This window comes from Drosophila hydei, unplaced genomic scaffold (assembly GCF_003285905.1).
Source record: "Drosophila hydei strain 15085-1641.00,03,60 unplaced genomic scaffold, DhydRS2 tig00000250-arrow-arrow-pilon, whole genome shotgun sequence".
Taxonomy (NCBI): domain Eukaryota; kingdom Metazoa; phylum Arthropoda; class Insecta; order Diptera; family Drosophilidae; genus Drosophila; species Drosophila hydei.
The window spans coordinates 1431892-1451368 of NW_022045696.1; the positions used below are offsets into that span (position 1 = coordinate 1431892).

The 19477-nt window shown below is 45.9% G+C and overlaps 1 protein-coding gene across 1 annotated transcript in view; it reads left to right on the forward strand.

The window, feature by feature from the left end:
* LOC111591907 (E3 ubiquitin-protein ligase highwire) overlaps nt 1-17697 on the forward strand; it is a 43734-nt gene extending 26037 nt beyond the window's left edge. Inside the window, exons 14-22 of the mRNA XM_023303817.2 lie at nt 7423-7536; nt 7604-10284; nt 11152-11654; nt 11723-13093; nt 13532-14953; nt 15022-15363; nt 15954-16418; nt 16495-16688; nt 17045-17697. Coding sequence (XP_023159585.2) covers nt 7423-7536; nt 7604-10284; nt 11152-11654; nt 11723-13093; nt 13532-14953; nt 15022-15363; nt 15954-16418; nt 16495-16688; nt 17045-17528 — 7576 coding nt within the window. The 3' untranslated portion in view covers nt 17529-17697. The remainder of the gene's footprint in view (nt 1-7422; nt 7537-7603; nt 10285-11151; nt 11655-11722; nt 13094-13531; nt 14954-15021; nt 15364-15953; nt 16419-16494; nt 16689-17044) is intronic.
* Nucleotides 17698-19477: the final 1780 nt, after the last annotated feature.

The following is a 19477-nucleotide window of genomic DNA, read 5'->3' on the forward strand; positions in this document are numbered from 1 at the left end:
AGATACGCGGACAGACTGGCGGCGTATCCGAACCATCTCGCAAGTAACTTGGCTATCAAAAACAATAGACGAAGGCTTAAGAGATTACACCCGCTAGACCATCGCAGAATTAGTTAAATTAGTAGCATTAAGGGCACAATTTAACATGAGACACAGGCATATGGGCGCACTCATTAGATAAGGTTTCGAGCTAAATGTGCTATAAAGCCTATAACTATTAGCTGCAATAAACAAACATATATTTAAAAAAAAAAATGTTAATGTTAATGTGAAGGCGAATTTTATTAGCCTACCCGTGGATCTGTGATCTGAATGGTGGTTCAAGTGCAATTGCAATGCATTATATAATCAAGACACACGCAGACTCATACACTCACACACGCACACACGCACACTCACACACGCACACACGCACACTCACACACGCACACTCAGGGACTGAGTCAGCTGTAGACAGTCTTCATTGTGAAGTACTTGATAGGAGTAAAATGTTTACGTGCTGAGCTACATGTCTGCTTGGCTTCCGCATAATTTTGAATCGCTCGTCGTTTTCCATATTTGGTTCAAAATTGCCCAGTGAATGGGTGGCTGGGTATGTGCCACGGCACCTGACCATGCACCCAAACAGACCGGGCCTAGAGATGAGGTCGTTACAGGCACCGATTCTTCCTTACGATAAATATCTGTTGCTAACTAATTTCATTATATTTTATTTTTTAATTCTAATCTATCACGCCATTATTTTATGATATACCATGAAGTATGGTGCGACTGTTTCCAGAAATGTATGTACCGCTCTCGTTTCCACACCCGCTGCACCGAGTCCCCTACATACTTCCCCCTCTATCGCGACTCAATTGCTGTGGCTGTTTTGTTTTTGAGGTTGTGTATGAAAATTTCTGTTGTCTCTGTGTGTGTGTCTGAGTGTTTGTCTACTGTTTAACTTCCCCCTTTCCAGTCCTCTTCCACTTAAGCTGCCTTTGTTTCGCCTGCTCGTCTTATTCATCATCGTCTGCTATTGAGTTTGCTTTGCTCTTTCGTTCTTTCAGTTACTCTATTTTATTTTTATTCTCGTCCGCGAATGCGAGTGAGCGAGCGAGAGGGACCGAGATAGAAAATGCGCAGGCATAAGCTTTAGCCGAAAATATCAATCGAATTGACATAAAAGCAAAACAAGAAATTTCTAGTCGGGGTGCCCGACTAGGTGATACCCTGATCTCAGCAATATATATAGTTTTAAACCAAAATAAACCGACATTACGACATCGAGATTCGAACCAATATTGCATATGCATCGCGCATATACTCTCATCCTGATCAATAACATATATATTATGGGGTCTGCCACGCCTCCTTCTGCCTGTTACATACATTTTATTAAAACCTGGTTTGTATACAAATACAAGCCATATAACAGAAGATATAAACATGCGTTTGCACGTATATGTTTTTGCCTATACATAGGCGTACACACACACACACACACATACATACATACATATGTGTCCATAGACCCAATTGTGGAACGTAATCTATATTTAGTGGGCTGCCCATTTTGTGCTTTTCACGTCTATTTTCGCTTCGACTTCTTGATCTTCATCTTCTCCAACGTCTGAGACGCTGCACTTTTCTCCAGTTTTTGCTGCCCAAGTTTTTCCGGCGCATTTTTGTCGCCGTTGCCATTTATTTTTAGAGTCCAACTGGAGTAAATGTATATGTAGTGGGGGTAGGCGGAAGCAGCTGCCGACGCTTCGCTGATATATGATTATGAAGAAACGTGTATATACACACATACATGGGTATATATATATATGTATATATGTACATATAGGCATCTATGTACATAGGAAAAGACGTGAGTCGGCGGGTGGCTAGAAGAGCACTAGCTAAGGTTGGGTATATGGCAAGTGTGAAAAAAATAAACCAGCTCTATCCGAGAAGAATGTCAAGGCTCGATTGAAATTCGCCCGGGAACACAAGAACTGCACTGCAGATGATTGGAAAAGTATCGTCTGGTCGGATGAATCCAAGTTCAACCATTTTCAATCGGATGGCACAGGCCCGGGGACAAGCTTCAAAAACACCATGTGAAGCAAACCGTTAAGCATGGAGGAGGCAATGTCAACGTTTGGGGATGCTTTACTTGGTAGAACATTGGACCATTGCAGAAAATTGATGGTATAATGTGAAAAGAAGACTATATCAATATTTTGAAAACCTGTCTACCCAATTTTCTGGACAAGTGTGCATACCCCGTAAAGGAAATCATTTTTCAACAAGATGGGAATCCGAAGCACACTGCCAAAATTGTCCGCGAACGGTTACAAAACCAAGATTTTATGCTGATGGAGTGGCCAGCTCAAAGTCCCGACCTCAATCCGATTGAGAACCTGTGGTCAATCCTGAAGCGACGGCTCGGGCAATATCAATCAATGCCATCCAACCTAGACGATCTTTGGAAGCGTGTAGAACTGAAGTGGAACCGAGTTCCAAATGAATAAAAAATGTAATAGCTAATAAGGGCCTGTGGACAAAATATTGATTTAGAATCATATTTAGTTTTTTTCACTGAAGGTGCCAAATTGTACACATGCGTTTTGTTTCAGTTTTCTTTGTTTGAATATTTTACTGATTAACTTTTGTTTTTGTTATATACGTCAATTTGTTAATAATTAAATACATATTATGGGAAGAACGGTTTTTTGATTTGCTTCATTCGTTTGGAAATTATTGACTCACAAAGTTGAAAGTGTATATATATATGTATATATTGCAAACAGCAAATATATGTGTTGTTTTGTATCTCATCTTATCATTAAGTATTCGTTTTTTAACATGTGAAAAGTTTCCAGTAACAATATTTACGTTTGGGTTCGAGTTTGAAATTAGCCGCCGTAAATCTCGGCAAAGGCTAGAGCAGCAAAGGGATGTATAATTTAGTTCTTACTGTATTTATAGCTATGCATATATCTCTTAATGTTGGCCTCTTCATATCAATGCAAATAAAACATGTGGAGGCAATTGTGAAAAATGTATTGTTGCTACTACCTCCCGCCGTGTTGAGAGCGAGAGATAAACAGAAAAAGAGAGAGAGACTCGTTTGCCACTTGATGGATTTTAGTAGCTCTTATGCTCATTTCCATTCCATTTTCATGTCATTTTCAATTCCATTCGCATTTGGTTTTAAGTGGGTACTAACATTTAAACAACCATTCCTCAAAGAAGCACACGCACACAGGCACACACACACGCACACACAAACACGCACACACACACGCACACATATCCATACATATGCCGTTCTTTAGCTTTGCTCTCTCCCTCTCAGAGAGAAAGAAAACGTGCCGAGAGTGCGTCGAGTTTATTTGTGTAAAACAGTAAAATGTTTCGATTACAAATTTCTGCCTGGCCGCATAGCATTCAGGTTGTTCAAATATGTTTATTTATTTAATATGATTATATTCATTCGTCTTACTTAATTCCTGTTCAAGCAATATATTGATGAAAAGTGGCTCGCTCGGACCTAATTTTGAGAAATACAATCTCGATAACACTTCAAGCCGTTTATAACTAACATACCCGTTTATAACTATATACACGAGGCAAGCTAATTAAATTAAAATTTTCTCATTTATAAACAAAATACAGCAAAATTTACAAAGTAATTGGGTTAAATTTACGTATAAGAGATATGTGTTTTTCAGAGAGACTATATATAGATGTGACTTGACTTGTGTGCTTGACAGGTTGTATTGTATTTATCTCGTTTATGTTAAGATATCGAAACACATACTCTATCTCGTTCTCTCGCTCTCTGCCACACACACATATAGCTTATCACAAAAATGTTGTGTAGAAACGCCAGCTTCCGGTGAAGCTGAAAGTTTTTATTCGGTTGAAGTTCTAATTAAATGATATATTATCAACAACAACAGCCGCAACATGCAAAGTTGATCTGCAACAATAGCTGCCGCAAGCTGATGCTCGTTTGCTGCTTCACTTCGTACTTTTTTTCACTTTTTTCTCGCTCTGAACAAAAACATAATATTAAAAAAAAAAAAAAAAAAATTCAAACAAGCTGGTTCAATAACAATTAGTGAGTAATGTGCAAATCTCAGTAAGCACTTACAGCGTAAATACTTGCTATTTTTAACAATACAATCTAAATACTCTTTTTTATTTTTAATGCGTAGTTAAAAAAAATAAAACGTTTTAGTTTTACTTTTGATAAAAAAACTGCGATTATATTAAACTATAGAATTTGACGCACTGTTTCACTATGACTCACGTATGCATATTTATATAAAATTTAATCGTTTTCGCTTTCTTTTGACATTTTCGATACCAATTAAACAGTTGTATTTCGAGAAATAAATCTTATGATGCACTTACCGTTCGATTATGCCTGAAGTCGCATCTCAATATCCTGGCATGACAAAAGCACGGAACGCAAAGGTTCTCGGGCTGCGCGTCGTCCACAACAGCGACCCTAGCCGCGGTCGTATAAGCCATTAAAAAGAAAAAGAGACTCCACATGGTGGCACACTCTTTTTTTTCGGTTTCTTATGTTTTTTTTTTTGCTGCTTTTCAAGCAAATTGTATTTTGCTATTATGTGTCAAGAGTTATATTTTCTTTTCGAATGCGAAGAAAAAAAAAATTGCAAATTATTCACAACGCCGCGCACAACCCAACCTTCCAGCACGATCGTCTAATAAATACTATTTTCATTGAGTGCGTTCTTGTTTGTGCACTCTCTCTCTGTGCTCTCTCTCTCTGTGCTCTCTCTCTGCTCAGCTGTGCTTGGTTTTGTTATACATACATGCATACATACATATATGCTATATTATTTGTGATCTCTTATACACTTGACTGCTCGATCGGTTGAACATGGACATGGCTGTCGGCGGTGGGCTCGAGTCACAATTGGGGTTGGGGCCTAACTCCATGCGCGACCAGGAAATAGAAAAACGTGTTTCCCACAGGTAGCACACGCACGCACGCACACACACACAAACACTAACCCACACACACGCATGCATGCACATGCCACAGTTGGTTGCAGGCTTTTGTCATTTATTGCATATCTCTTTTCCATGCTCCACTGTGTGCGTGTGCATGGACCTTGACCAAAGATTGAATAAACCCCACATCGGCGGCGACTGCTTTACATAGGGATTTATCAATTCCTACAGTCGCATAACCCATTGGGTGACACAGCTTAAGATACGCGGACAGACTGGCGGCGTATCCGAACCATCTCGCAAGTAACTTGGCTATCAAAAACAATAGACGAGGGCTTAAGAGATTACAGAATTAGTTAAATTAGTAGCATTAAGGGCACAATTTAACATGATATACAGGCATATGGGCGCACTCATTAGAAAAGGTTTCGAGCTAAATGTGCTATAAAGCCTATAACAATTAGCTGCAATAAACAAACATATATTAAAAAAAAACTTAATATGTCACGCCATATATACAATATACGACATACATACATATGTATATATATATATATATATATATATATATATATGTATAACTCATAAGTTTCGCCACTGAATTACCTATTAAAATTCGTTAAGTTATTAATTTCACAATTTGTGTAATTCATATTGGAAATAATGCAAAGTAACTTTAAGCTGACATCTGTTAATGTAACAGAACATGCAGACTTAACGGCACATATTAATGTTAATGTATATATATATATATATATATATATGTATGTATATGTACATGTATATATACATATATCTGTGCTCTCTCTCTCTGTGCTCTCTCTCTGCTCAGCTGTGCTTGGTGTTGTTATACATTATTATGTTATACAAACACTAACCCACACACACGCATGCATGCACATGCCACAGTTGGTTGCAGGCTTTTGTTATTTCTTGCATATCTCTCTATGTTGAGAACGGGTTACACACGCACGTACGTGGTTTTGTTTTTATTTTCTCCTAATTTGAATTATATACATTTCAGACACTGGTCTCTTTCTCTCTCTCTCTCTCTTTCTTTCGCTCTCTCTCTCTCGTTGTCTTGCTTTGCTAGCCGTTTACACTCTCTCCTCTCTCTCGGTGTGAGTGCTAAGATCACACATACACGCAGGCAGACACAGATATAGAAACGTGAATATGCATGTCCATATGCTTAAGCATACATACAGTGGACCAATGTCTTCGTACAGCAATGATTTTTTTCTTTGGCAACGAATAAGTGATACAAGATGTATGTGTGACAGTTACTGATAACATGTCTGAAATGCATATAAAAATAACATTGTATGACTATACAATACCGTAATTGATATTAATAATTAACGTTAATAATAATAATAAGCTGGCAATTGAAACACACTCAAATCGCCATATCGATTCCGCGAATAGAGTCTTATTGGAATGCAAGTGTGTTTAATGGAAATGCGCTGGCCAAACGTTTTGTTTAATACCTTCTGTTTTAATTAACGGACTTGAATGCAATTCTTAGCATACGATCTATCAATTATACATGAAAAATGCGAACTCTTTTATATATTCCAAACCTTTACATATATTCGTATACTCTTGAATTTTGAACCTACTCATAAGTAACATACACATACCCACGATCATACGCACACATCAAAAGTGTTGATAAGCAAACCCACCCACACACACATACATATTGCTTGAGATGGCTTTTGCAAATTGGCCAAACGGTTTGTTTAATAACTTCTAGTTTACTTAATGGAATTTAAGGAAATTTGATATTAGAGATGCAAACGCCTTCACATAATGGCCCTATTTCTAACTGAACTTAAATATAAAGAATTTGGGGAAATTTTTAGCAGGTATCCAAAATTCAACAAAAATCAAAATTGCTTAAAATATAAATAAAACTAAATGCAAAACTTGGAGGCTCTAGCTCTTAAGACGTCCAAGATATAATTTATTAACTGCTTATTCGATAACAATGAAATGCGAATAGTTATCGAATATTTGAAACAAACTCGATATGCGCGTGCTGTACAGACGGGCAGACGGACAGGGCTCAATCGACTCGGCTTGTCATCCTGATCTAGAATATATATACTTTATGGGGTCTGCCACGCCTCCTTCTGCCTGTTACATACATTTTATCAAAACCGTCATACGCTGATTTTCTACCTGCAATGGCACACAGTTCGACAACTGAACGTCGCTGTAGTTTTTGTAAGCGATACGTGATACGTGATAAGATACGTGACTTTTATCGCTACGTGTGCTTCGTTCCGCCGAAGGTGTGGTTAGGCAAGTGAAAGGAATGAAAAGTAAAGGACGAAAGACTAAAAGAGAACCACGTTTTTATTGGGAAGATCGAACGATCGGCTTATCGAAATAAAACTTTGCGCATGGATTTAATATTAGAACTGCAATTTCTTCTTCTTCTGCTTCTTACAGCTCGCAGTCGAATGAGCGACAGTTTCTTAAGGACTTTATCAGCGGTGCCCCCGGCTCGTCGGGTGCCCGTCTGGCCGCTTGGCTGCAGCCGGAGTCTCGTCTCGATCCCAATAAGTAAGTTGTATTGGATGCTTGTAGAGACAAGGACTAGGCTTATGCCGACTACTCTGATCCGTTTCAGGTGTGAGCTGAATACAATAACGGAACCGTTGCGGTACGGTTGGCCCACCCAGGTGACCGTCACGATACGCGATCAGTATGGCGATGCGGTCCTTGTGCCAGAGCTCAAGGTGGAGATCAAGGCCATACCCACCGGACCGGATCGAAGTGGCGGAGGCAACCTCAAGATGCGACGCACCTCGTACGCAGATGAGGGCTCGAATGCGGGTCAGGGTCTAGGCGCTCAGTTGGGCGGAATGGCGCCGCCACCACGATTGAACTATGAAGCCACGACCAAGGAAAAGATGTGCTTCAAGGCGATTACCTTCATGAAGCCCTACACGAACTACTCGTTCGAGGAGCTACGCTTTAGCAGCCCAGTACAGACGCGAACGACGGAAGCTCTGTCCGCCCAGGACATGGAGGATGGCACCTTCAGCGTGCACTGGACGCCGAATTCGGTGGGCGGCTATTGTTTGGCCGTCACCATCGATGGCATACCGCTCGAGGAGGTTTATAGGGTCGAGGTAAAGGAGGGTGTACTGCCACCGCCCACTCAAAGGAGCAGCGCGACCCGTCGGCCACAAGCGCCAAGCAAACTGCGGCGATTTCAGGCGAGGCACAGCGCTGGTCTGCGCATACGCTCCCATCCCACGTTGCAGTCGGAGCAGGTGGGCATTGTGCGGCTAGGTGGCATCATATCCTTCATTGATGAGATCGAAAATGATGACGGCATCTGGCTGCGCCTGTCCACGGAGTCCATACGGCAGCACTGCACCATGGGCTGGTATCCGACGGAGGCGTGGTGCCTGCAATTCAATCAACATCTAACCCGCACACTGCTGCAGCCGGTCAACGAGGCCAAGCCCAGGTCCAAGCTGACCGCAGTTGGCGGCGATTTGGCTGAGTCGGATCAGCAGCAGCAGCCGCCGCTGCCCAGCAGTCCCAGTGGCAGCACAGCTGGCGATAGCCCCAGCCCCAGTCCGGCCGATGGCAAGTCTCCGACGGAGCGTAAAATTTTTGAGCTGCCCGCAGCAACAGGAGCGGCCGCTGCTTCATCATCCTCGACCAATCCCTTCCTGCTGCCAGCTCCCAAAGGAGCTGCTACGGATTTGCTACTGGCCACGGATGCAGACAGTACGCTGACGGCCAGCACTGAGCTGCTGCCTGGCAATCTGGGCTCGGCCATAGCGGGCGTTGTAGGCGGCGGCGCGATCAAGTTGCAGGCGTTGCAAAAATGGTTCAAGGGTGACGCCATCGAGGCGCAGTCACAGCCGCAGACAGCGACGCCGCCTTTGGCTGGCGTCTCTGTGCGGGAGCTGGTGCGTGCTATGGGCGGCCAGGAGCCAGCGCAAGCCCAGTCTCATTCGCCGCGTGGCAATGGCAACAGCCAGGAGAACATTGGCTCCGGTGCTGCCGAATCCATGGACTTTGACATAGCCAGCGTACGCCGCATGAACTATACGGCCAGTCAGACGGCGGCGCTGCTGTCCACGCCCAAGCACACGCCCAGACGGACCGCAGCTGCCTCCGCCGCTGCCGTCGCCCTGGTCAGCGAGTCAGCACAGCTGGACGAAGAGCTCAGCCTGCTCCAGATAACCACAACAACCACAGCAGCAGGCGCCTGCGGGGCAACAGATGCGGCTGGCTCCAGTGAGCATCCAAGTGAGCTGCAGATTGGTCTGAGCCTGAGCAACAATAGCCCCACAGCTGGCAGCAGCAGCAGCGGCACGGGCACGGGCACGAGCAGCGGCTCAAAGCGCAGCCAGGCGATGGGTCCGATCAAGCGTGCGATGCCGCCCTCCTTCGCGGAGAGCATACGAGCGGTATTTGCGGCTTTGCTCTGGCACGAAGGCGTCGTGCATGATGCGATGGCTTGCGCCAGTTTTCTCAAATTCCATCCGGGTCTGCCGAAAGAGGGCGCCACCGTGGTGACGCGCCGCGATACTGGGGATCCGCGATTGCAGTTGTCGCGGGAGCAGAAGGCGCAGCAGCGTCATTCCGTGGAGGTAGCGAATGCTGGTCACTATCTAAACATACGTCCCTCGACGCTGGAGACGCTCGCAAAGAGCGGCAACTGCTCGCTCCACAATCGCAGCAAGCATCGCAAGAATATTATAGCTGGCGAGGATCAGCAGCAGCAGCAGCAGCAGCAGCAGCAGCAAAAGGAAAAGCTGCACGCTCTGCCGGAACTGGTGAGCGTGTTGCCTCCAGCTCTGCGCTGTTTGGTCTACCTCTGGGAGCAAATCTGCTCCGGCTGCGTTCACATTGTCCAGTCGAATGCACTCGAGCAGCGCGAGCCGCGTCTCCTGTCGCCCAGCGGACGCGACGCCAATGGCGATTCGGATGCCAAAGATGGCAGCAAGAGCAATGGCGAGCTGGGCGCCGACAAGGACGCAGCCAAGAAGTGCAAACGGAAGAAGAAGGACGACGGCAGCTGGTGCGAAATCTGTGAACTCTTTCTACCCATGCCCGTCACATATCACATGCGCATCGCCCATCCCGGTTGTGGCAAGTCGGCCAAGGGCAAGGGCTACAACTCGGTGGGCATTTTCTGCGAGGGCTGGGCCGGCAATTGCGGCGAGGGCGGCAAAGGCGCCTCCAGCTGGTTCCTCATGTGCGACGCCTGCCGTGACAAATATCTGGCCAGCACGCGCAGTGCCAACAACATCAACAGCGCCGCCCAGCACGCCTCCAATTCAGGTGAATTTAACAGCTTAACAAATTCTGAATATATTCAAAGATGGCAAAAAATCTTAGCCCTGCCAAACTCTTCAATTTCCGTTCTCCACGTGCAGTCAAAGCTTACATCATTAACAATGCTCCTCAACCGTAAACGTTTTCCTTTTGACCTCTATAGTTACTTCTGTATAGAGCTAAAATGTTAGTTACTACTTCCTTCAAACCCTCTTTTTTTAAGAGTAATATATAATAATCGAATGGTAAAGAAAGCTGAATTGTGAACGTAGGACAGACGAACGAACCTCAATACGGACGGACGGATGGATCTATAAAAGATCAAAGCTTTACATCGAGCTTTACAGAGCTTGACTGCTCCAAGGGAAGTTGCTTTCGACTCGTTTGCAATTCTCAAGGGGATTCTGCCATTTGTCCTATGCAAATGTGTGTGACTTCCTTCATTTCAACCGTAAACGTTTTCCTTTTGACCTCTATAGTTACTTCTGTATAGAGCTAAAATGTTAGTTACTACTTCCTTCAAACCCTCTTTTTTTAAGAGTAATATATAAAGCTAAAATTTGAACGAAGGACAGACGAACGAACCTCAGGACGGACGGACGGTCGGACGGATCCATAAAAGATGCAAAGCCTTACATCGAGAGCAAAGTGTTATGTATATTTAGAGAAAAGAGAAATTATAGTAAGATCGGGAGCTTTCATAGTTTCAGAAAGGGCAGAGCTTGACTGCTCCAAGTTGCTTTCGATTAGATTGCAATTCTCAAGGGGATCCTGCCATTTGTCCTATGCAAATGTGTGTGACGTCCTTCATTTCGTACGGAAAGTAAAATCTAAAATTTCTTTTGCTTTTGCTTTTGTTCTGACGTTTCACAGCTGCCGAAATGAATCTGTTTGGCGTGAAGACAACCACGCTGATAGCCAATTCGGAGGTATACACGACGATGCGGGAGAATGCAACATTTTTGCTGGAGCTGTGCTCGTCCTCGTCGTCGTCGTCTGGCTCCTCGTCGGCTGCTTTGGCTGGCAGCCTGAAGCGCTCGTCACAGCAGCAGCAGCAGCAGCAGCAACAGTCGCAGCAGTCCATGCCAGTGGTCGTAGAGCATCAGCATTTGGGCATGGCCGATCTGAATCTGAGCAATAAGCCGAGCACGAGTCGGGCGGACTCGGCGCGCAACAGTCGCATTGGCCGGCTAAGCGGCAAGTTTACGCCCTTTCGCAAGTCGTTTGTGGGCGTGGCGCCGGCAACGCCGGACAACGTCTGGCTGGCACCGGAGAGCTTCGCGTGCTTGGAGTGCCTGGGCACGGGCCTGCACGAGGATCTGCCCTACGAGATGTTCGGCCTGGGCGCCAATGCCAACGAGAACGGCTACGATCGGGTGAGTGCATGAAGCTTTTACCATCTGTCTGAAGCCTTATTAACATGACTCTCTTTCGCTTTGCTTAGCCCTTGTCGGAGATTTCGTACGAGTCGTGCGAGCCGAACAACTATGAACTGATGTCTGGATCTGTGGCCAATCCGCCAGCCACAGTTGGCACCTTGTCCAAATTCCATCGCAGCTACTCCATGGGTCAGGGCTGGGCAGCTGTGGCGCAGCAGCAGCAGCAGCAGCAGCAGCAGCAGCAGCAGCAGCAACAGCAGCAGCAACAACAGCATCAGCAGCAACAGCAACAACAACAGCAGCAGCAGCATCAACAGCTGCAGCTGCAGCATCTGCAGCCATCGGTGGTGGCTTTGCCGCTGGATACACAGCCCAAAGTGGTGTATCGGAGACGCAATAACTCGACGAGCGAGGGCGATGGCTCGCTGCTCATTTGCTATCCGTCGGAGCATCTGCGGCGACTGGTGCCGCCCAAACTGCTGGCCAGCGTTGCCGTCTTGCATGCACCCAATGCCAATGAGCCGAAGGCAGCGAGCGAGGAGGCAGCCAAGGAGGTAGCATCAGTCCAGCCTGGCTCGTCGAGCCCTTTGCCGGAGCCGAACAGCGCACTGCTCAGCCGACCGGCCATGGCGTTCATCACTCAGAAGCACGAACTGGACCGACTGCGCGTTGCGATGCGCCGCAGCCTGCGGATTGCCGCGTGCCGCATCTATGCGCTGCAGGCGCTCAACTGGCTGCTGCGCAGCGTTACGCAGGGCGTGTGCCTGCACGACCTGATGTGGTGGTTTGTCAGCTCCTTGGCCTTGGGCAGCGTGGAACTGGTCGATGGCAAATACGAGGAGGCCGAACAGGCGCTGGAGCATCCGGTTGCCTATACACAGATCAGCGGACGCTTTGCCCATCTGATCACCCAGTCGCTGCACGTCCTGCTGCAGTCGGTGGCGGATCTGACTCTGCACTTGCCGCTCGGCTCGCCGCTGCAGCGCGTGGCCATTCAGTGCTTCGGCATACGCTTTCGCCAGGCGGACCACCAGTTTCTGCACAGCTCGCACGTCTTTGGCAACATATCCAAGATATTGTCGAAGTCCGATGAGCAGAACGATGCCATGGCCGTCTCCACAATGCTCAATGCCACGGCTGGCGAGGCGCATTGCGATGCCGAGCATAACATAGCCACGGCCAGCAATCAGTTGGCAGCCGGCAGCGTGCCAGGCGCCAAGGTCATCTGCTATACGGATCTGTCCGGCATGTTCGAGGTGACGGTCTCTTCGCGTCCAGCCATGGCTGAGTCCCTCACTGACAACTCAACGGAAACGTTCTGGGAGAGCGACGAGGAGGACCGCAACAAGTGCAAGATCATTGAGCTCTCCATGAACAAGCTCAGCTATGCCTGCAAATTTGTGCTCGTCCACATCGACAATAGCCGCGACATTCAGGTGGGTACAACGCTTGCCCCACTGCGATTAAGAGCAGCCATGCAGCTTAAGCAAGTTCTTCCTTAGTTTAATGATTATTTACTTAATCGTGTCTCATACACAGTCTTTCCTTATTTACGTTCCACTTTCCACTTGCTTATCTTGGCGCAAGTATGAGTCATGCTCGTAGCATCTGTTCGGCGTTTGTTTGGTATTTGAAATCGCTTTTATTTACAATAAAACTGAAACGAACCCATTGACAGAGAAGTACTTTAGAGTCTTTGGCTCTATGGCTCTTGTGCAGGTGCTAATTAGGCGTCAGTGCGACGCTCACACGTAGCACCTAGCAGTGGTTAGCCGAGCTGTAGGAAACCCTTGCTGCAAGGCACACGTAGCTCGTATTCGTTGAATCTATGTTTGGAGTTGACTAAAATAATTCACACTTCTTGATTTCCGCAGAACAAAGTGCTGAATGTCGTGTTTTATGCGGGTCAGTCGCTGGGCGATACGAATCTGATTAAGTCCGTGGATGTGGACCAGAAGGCGTGCGTGTGGATCGCAGCGAAGATCACCGACGAGAGCTCCACGCACTTTCGACTGGAGCTGCACGGGCCGGAGAATACGTTGCGTGTGCGCCAAATTAAGCTGCTCGGCCTGCCCAGCTGCCAGCAGGGCGCAGCAAGTGGCGCAGGAGCAGCTGCTGGCCCAGCCGAGGAGCTGTCGCAGGCGCCGTTGCCACTGCCCCTGGTCGAGCAGCGGTCAAATCTGCGCTTGTCGCACGCCTCACGCATTCAGCAACAGATCTGCGAGTTCGAGACTCTGCGCGTGTTCCGCCTGATCACCGGGCAGGTGTTCGGCAAGCTGATCAGCAATGTGAGCGATGCGGTTAATCCAACGGGCGCAGCTTCACAGGATGCGGCCAACTCGATGCTAGCCGATTCTCTGGATCTGCGCGAGCACATGGTCGGCATTCTGTTCTCGCGCAGCAAGCTCTCGCATCTGCAGAAGCAGGTGATTGTGCACATCGTGCATGCCATACGCAAGGAGGCGCAGCGCGCCAAAGAGGACTGGGAGCTGGCCAACCTGGCGCATGTGCTCAAGCAGCAGCAGCTGCAGCAGCAACAGCAATCGCCGCCAGCAGCCGGACCAGGAGCTGGAGCAGTCACTTCTGCCGCGCCCACTTCCTCCAGCGAGAGCAGCTCGGAGCGCAGTCGAGCACCGGACACCTACTGCTTCGAGATGCTGAGCATGGTGCTGGCGCTGTCGGGCAGCGTGGTGGGTCGCTCCTATCTGTCGCAGCAGCACGGCCTGTTGCGCGATCTCCTGGGCCTGCTGCACACCGGCAGCGATCGCGTGCAGCGCCAGGTAACGGCGTTGTTACGGCGCATTCTGCCAGAAATTACGCCGGAGAGCTTCGCCGAGCTGCTGGGCGTGCAGCGTCTGCCGCCGGCCGACTATAACATTGCCCATCAGAGTGCCAGTGACTTTGATATGAGTCGACTCGGACTGCTGGACATCTTTCTGGCGGTCATTGCCAAATCGCTGCAGCTGCAGGTCAAGGTGAAGACCAACACGGCGAATGCAACGATTGGCGGTGGCTCAGCAAGTGGTCCCAAGACCGGACAGCAGGAGAAGACGCCGGCATTTGTGCGGCTGTGCAGCTCCCTGGACCTGTCCGTGCAGCTGTTGCGCTCGCGCCCAAACACGGCCGAGCAGCAGCTGTCAGCGATCACAGCCAACAACAGCGATCCCTTCCGCTTCGACACAGCGCCAGCAAAGAAGGAGTCGAAACGCAACTTGAACCAACGCTGGTTCCTCAACGGCCTCATCTCCACCAAGCAGGCGGAGAGCATCATCGGACTCATACGCGATCTGGCGAGCGTAAGTACTTGAGTAGAACGTCCACAATGCAAACGAGACTCACGCGTTTATTGTCGTTTACCGAACAGGGCAAGCTGAGCGAGAAATGGTCGCAGATCACCAAGGCGGCCATTGCCGAGTCTGTGCTCAATTTGACGCGGCTCGAGGAGGTCTATCGCACACCGGAGCACTGCACAAAGACAGCGACGCTGTGGCTGGCTCTGGCCAGCCTCTGTGTGCTGGAGCGCGATCATGTGGAGAAACTGTCGTCCGGACAATGGTCCAAGCTGTGCGACACTCGGCCCATGTGCACCAATCACGATGATGGCGAGACGGCGGCCATCATCCAGTGCGAGACTTGCGGCTCGCTTTGCGGCGACTGCGATCGCTTTTTGCATCTCAATCGCAAGACGCGCACACACAAGCGAACGGTACGTCAATCATGTAACTCATCAATCAAGCAAACTTTGTGGATCAATCAAGTCTATGCATAAAGCGAGCAGTTGTTGATCAATCAATCAATCATATTAGACCTAAACGAATTACTCTAGCGCTCAGTCAAAGCAATATATCTTCATCATCAATCAGTCAATCACTTAAGCCATCAATCAAATCTAATCAATCAATCAATCAATATGATCAATCAATTGAAGCTATCAATCAAAAGAATCATTTTTAAATATTTCTCTTAACTGAAAAGGGAATGAAATGTGCATGTATTTTTGTTAATCATCAATCAATCATTCAATCAATCAATCAATCAATCATATTAGACCTAAACCAATTACTCAAGCGCTCAGTCAAAGCAATATATTTTCATCGTCAATCAGTCAATCACTTTAGCCAACAATCAAATCTAATCAATCAATCAATCAATATGATCAATCAATTGAAGCTATCAATCAAAAGAATCCTTTATAAATATTTCTCTTAATCGAGAAGGGAATGAAATTTTCATGTATTTTTGTTAATCATCAATCAATCAATAAATCAATCAATCAATCAATTTTTAAATCGACAGGTGTGCAAGGAGGAGGAGGAGGCCATACGCGTCGAGCTGCACGAGTCCTGCGGACGCACCAAGCTTTTCTGGCTGCTCGCCTTGGCCGACTCCAAGACGCTGAAGGCGATGGTGGAGTTCCGCGATGGCAGTCACACAATCATATCCGGTCCCCAGGAGGCGGTGGGTCGATGTCGCTTTTGCGGGCTAACCAGCAACTCGGGACTGCTGGAGATTGGTAACGTGTGCGCGGATGCCCAGTGCCAGGAGTACGCCTCCAACTCCTGTCTTAAGACCAAGCCGTGCGGCCATGCCTGCGGCGGTGTGGCAGGTGAACGCAAATGCCTGCCATGCCTGCAACATGTGTGTCACGCCCGCGAAAATGAGCTGGCCGAGGAGCTGCGCGATCCGAAGCTCACGCAGGATGCCGACGACATGTGCATGATCTGTTTCGTGGAGGCGCTCTCCTGCGCCCCCTCCATACACGTAAGACCCAGAACATACAGATTTCGATTATGTCTGTCTATATAGATTTATATATATGTATTATGTTTGCTTGCAGCTGGAGTGCGGTCATGTGTTCCACTTTCACTGCTGCAAGGCCGTGCTGGAGAAGCGCTGGAGTGGACCGCGCATTACCTTCGGCTTCTCGCTGTGCCCCATCTGCAAGGCGGACATACAGCATCCACTGCTCGTGGACATACTGGAACCAATCAACGGGCTTAAGCAGGATGTCAAGCGCAAGGCTCTCATGCGGTAGGTTCAACAAGAAAGTAGTACAGAATAGTCTATATATATAGCTCTCTCTCTCTCATAACTGTAAATCTTATTGGAGGTTGATTAGACGAGCGTTTCAAGGCAAACTTTAGGCTCGGAGAAACGCTTTGCACAGTCATTGGTCTATCTTTTCTCACTTAACCGATTATAAAGCTCTGTGGGAGAGTAAACTATTTCTGTTTGTTCAGCAGCTCGAGAACCCCCAACTACTTGGCTTCTTACCAAGCTATATAGTGGGTCAATATTATATAGTTGCTATGCCTTTTCACTGATGAATATGCAATCATTCCCTAGCTAATAGTCTTATTTGTTCTCTATCTCTCGCTCCGTATTAGCATCAAGTACGAGGGCGTGGTTAAGGATACGGACAACAAGGATGTAACGCAGCTGGCAATGGATCGGTATGCGTATTACGTTTGCTTCAAATGCCAGAAGGCCTATTATGGCGGCGAGGCGCGTTGCGATGCGGAAATTGGGGAGAAGTTCGATCCCGAGGAGCTCGTCTGCGGCGGCTGCTCGGATGTGGCCAGGGCGCAGATGTGCCCCAAGCATGGCACCGACTTTCTGGAGTACAAGTGCCGCTACTGCTGCTCGGTGGCGGTGTTCTTTTGCTTTGGCACCACCCACTTTTGCGACACGTGCCACGACGATTTCCAGCGGCTGACGAACATACCAAAGATCAAGTTGCCCCAGTGCCCGGCCGGGCCGAAGGCCAAGCAGCTTCTGGGCGACGAGTGTCCGTTGCATGTGATGCATCCGCCCACCGGGGAGGAGTTCGCACTTGGCTGCGGTGTCTGCCGCAATGCGCAAACGTTTTAGCAACTGCGCGGCCGAAGGCTACGATTGCAACTGGTGCGTCAGGATCTGTCGCCAGACGACGACCAGCAGGAAGCTGAGCAGACGGAGCAGGAGCATGAAGATGAGGAGCAGCAGCGCCAGGCGAAGGACTCTTAGACAACATTTGCATATATAGAGAAAGAGAGGAATAGAAGAAGAGGGAGAGGAAGAGAGGGAGATGGATATGTAGAGGGAGGAACGGAGAGGAAGAGTAGGAAAGCGAGCTAGCAATTAGGGATAAACATTATATACATATGTATGTAAATTCCCATATATATATAAATATATTTTTTTTTTATAAAAAAATAATAAATTATAATTCAAAAGTTGCAATTTTTAGCTATATGTGTATTTAACTAAATTATTTATTTATTGTAATTGTAATTGTAATTAAAATCTAATCAGCATTTGTTTTGCTTTAACTCAATTGGACACACACACACACACACACACACACTCATGTACTCTTAAGTAGGTTCGAAAGAAAGGTTTGCGAGAATTGGAATTGATTGATAAGAAAACAAATTGGGGGAAGCAAAAAAGACAAGCTAAGAGCACGCACTGCGGGAAATTCTTAGATATTTGCCAATTATTATTACCACTATTTCTTTTATTGATACTCACAGCACAGACTCTCATATATTATTTATCGAAATGTAAACAAATTTGAAGCTAATTATATGAACAAATTATTGTAATAACAAAATCATATTTCTTATAAATGTGAAGAGTAAAAGGCGGAAGAAGAAAGGCAAATGTAATTAAATAAAAATAATGAAATTATATAACTCAATGAAACAGATATTAAACTTTTTCGAATTCATCAATGGAATGCATCGGAATTTCGATGCGCCTAGCTATATATATGCTGTGTATATGGGATCGATGCTGATCGAGGTTTTAACTAGATGATTCTCCCCTTACCAAGGGAAATATATACTCCGATATATATACATTCAAATTGATAGCCCCAAAGCGAATGCCACTGCTGACAATTTGGAGGGGGCTTTGGTGGGCGAATTGTGAGCAAAAAGTGGAAGCTGAGATGATTTTTTGTTGCTTGTTACATACCTTGGAATCCCAATCCCAATCTCAATTTACCCAAGTTTCTTCTTCTCCTATTTCGGTCGACCTCAAGCCCACAATTTCCAAATAAAGAAACAGTTTGTTTTTAAAAACATGTATGTATTTTGTTTTTTTTTTTTTTGTATTTTTTCTCCTTTTCTGTTTTTTTAATCATAATTTTTGACCTTGTTCTGCGTATTTTTTGTTTTTTTTTTTGCTGTGTTAGATGTATTTCATAATTTGTTGTTTTTCTTTAAATATTTCTCATAATGAATGCATACGAGCAGTATCTTTTTGGTATTTTTCTGTTTGTAAATTTTATGCTTGCTCAACATAGTCAAAGATTTATTAACATGGGTGTGTGTATGTGTGTGTTAATATCAATGCAAATGTCATAATAATTAATTTACTATACACATTAATTACAGCATTAATTAATTGATTCTCTCAAATAAATTTTAGAACTATTCTTGAATGGTTTCATTTCTTTAAGATTTATTATATATATGTATATATTTTGTTTTTTTTTTTTTTTTTTTTTTTTTTTTTTTTGGTATTTTTATCAGTTGTTCATAAGTTCAGCTTTGTTCTGTCCAAGCGTTTGTTTGCGGATATACTACCTAAATATGTAGTCTCTAAGTTTTCGAGCGTAATTGAACCAAAAACAAACTCAACATCTCATATATATATATATAAATATATACATATATGGACAAACTATGTTTTTGGGGTTTTTTTTAGTTAGTTTTGTAAATATATAAATAGGCAGCTTTATCATGTTCAAAATGAAAAAAGGGCGCGTATTCCAAATTATTTGGTTTTTTTTTAATGCATTTTTCAAATTGTATATAATACATATACATATA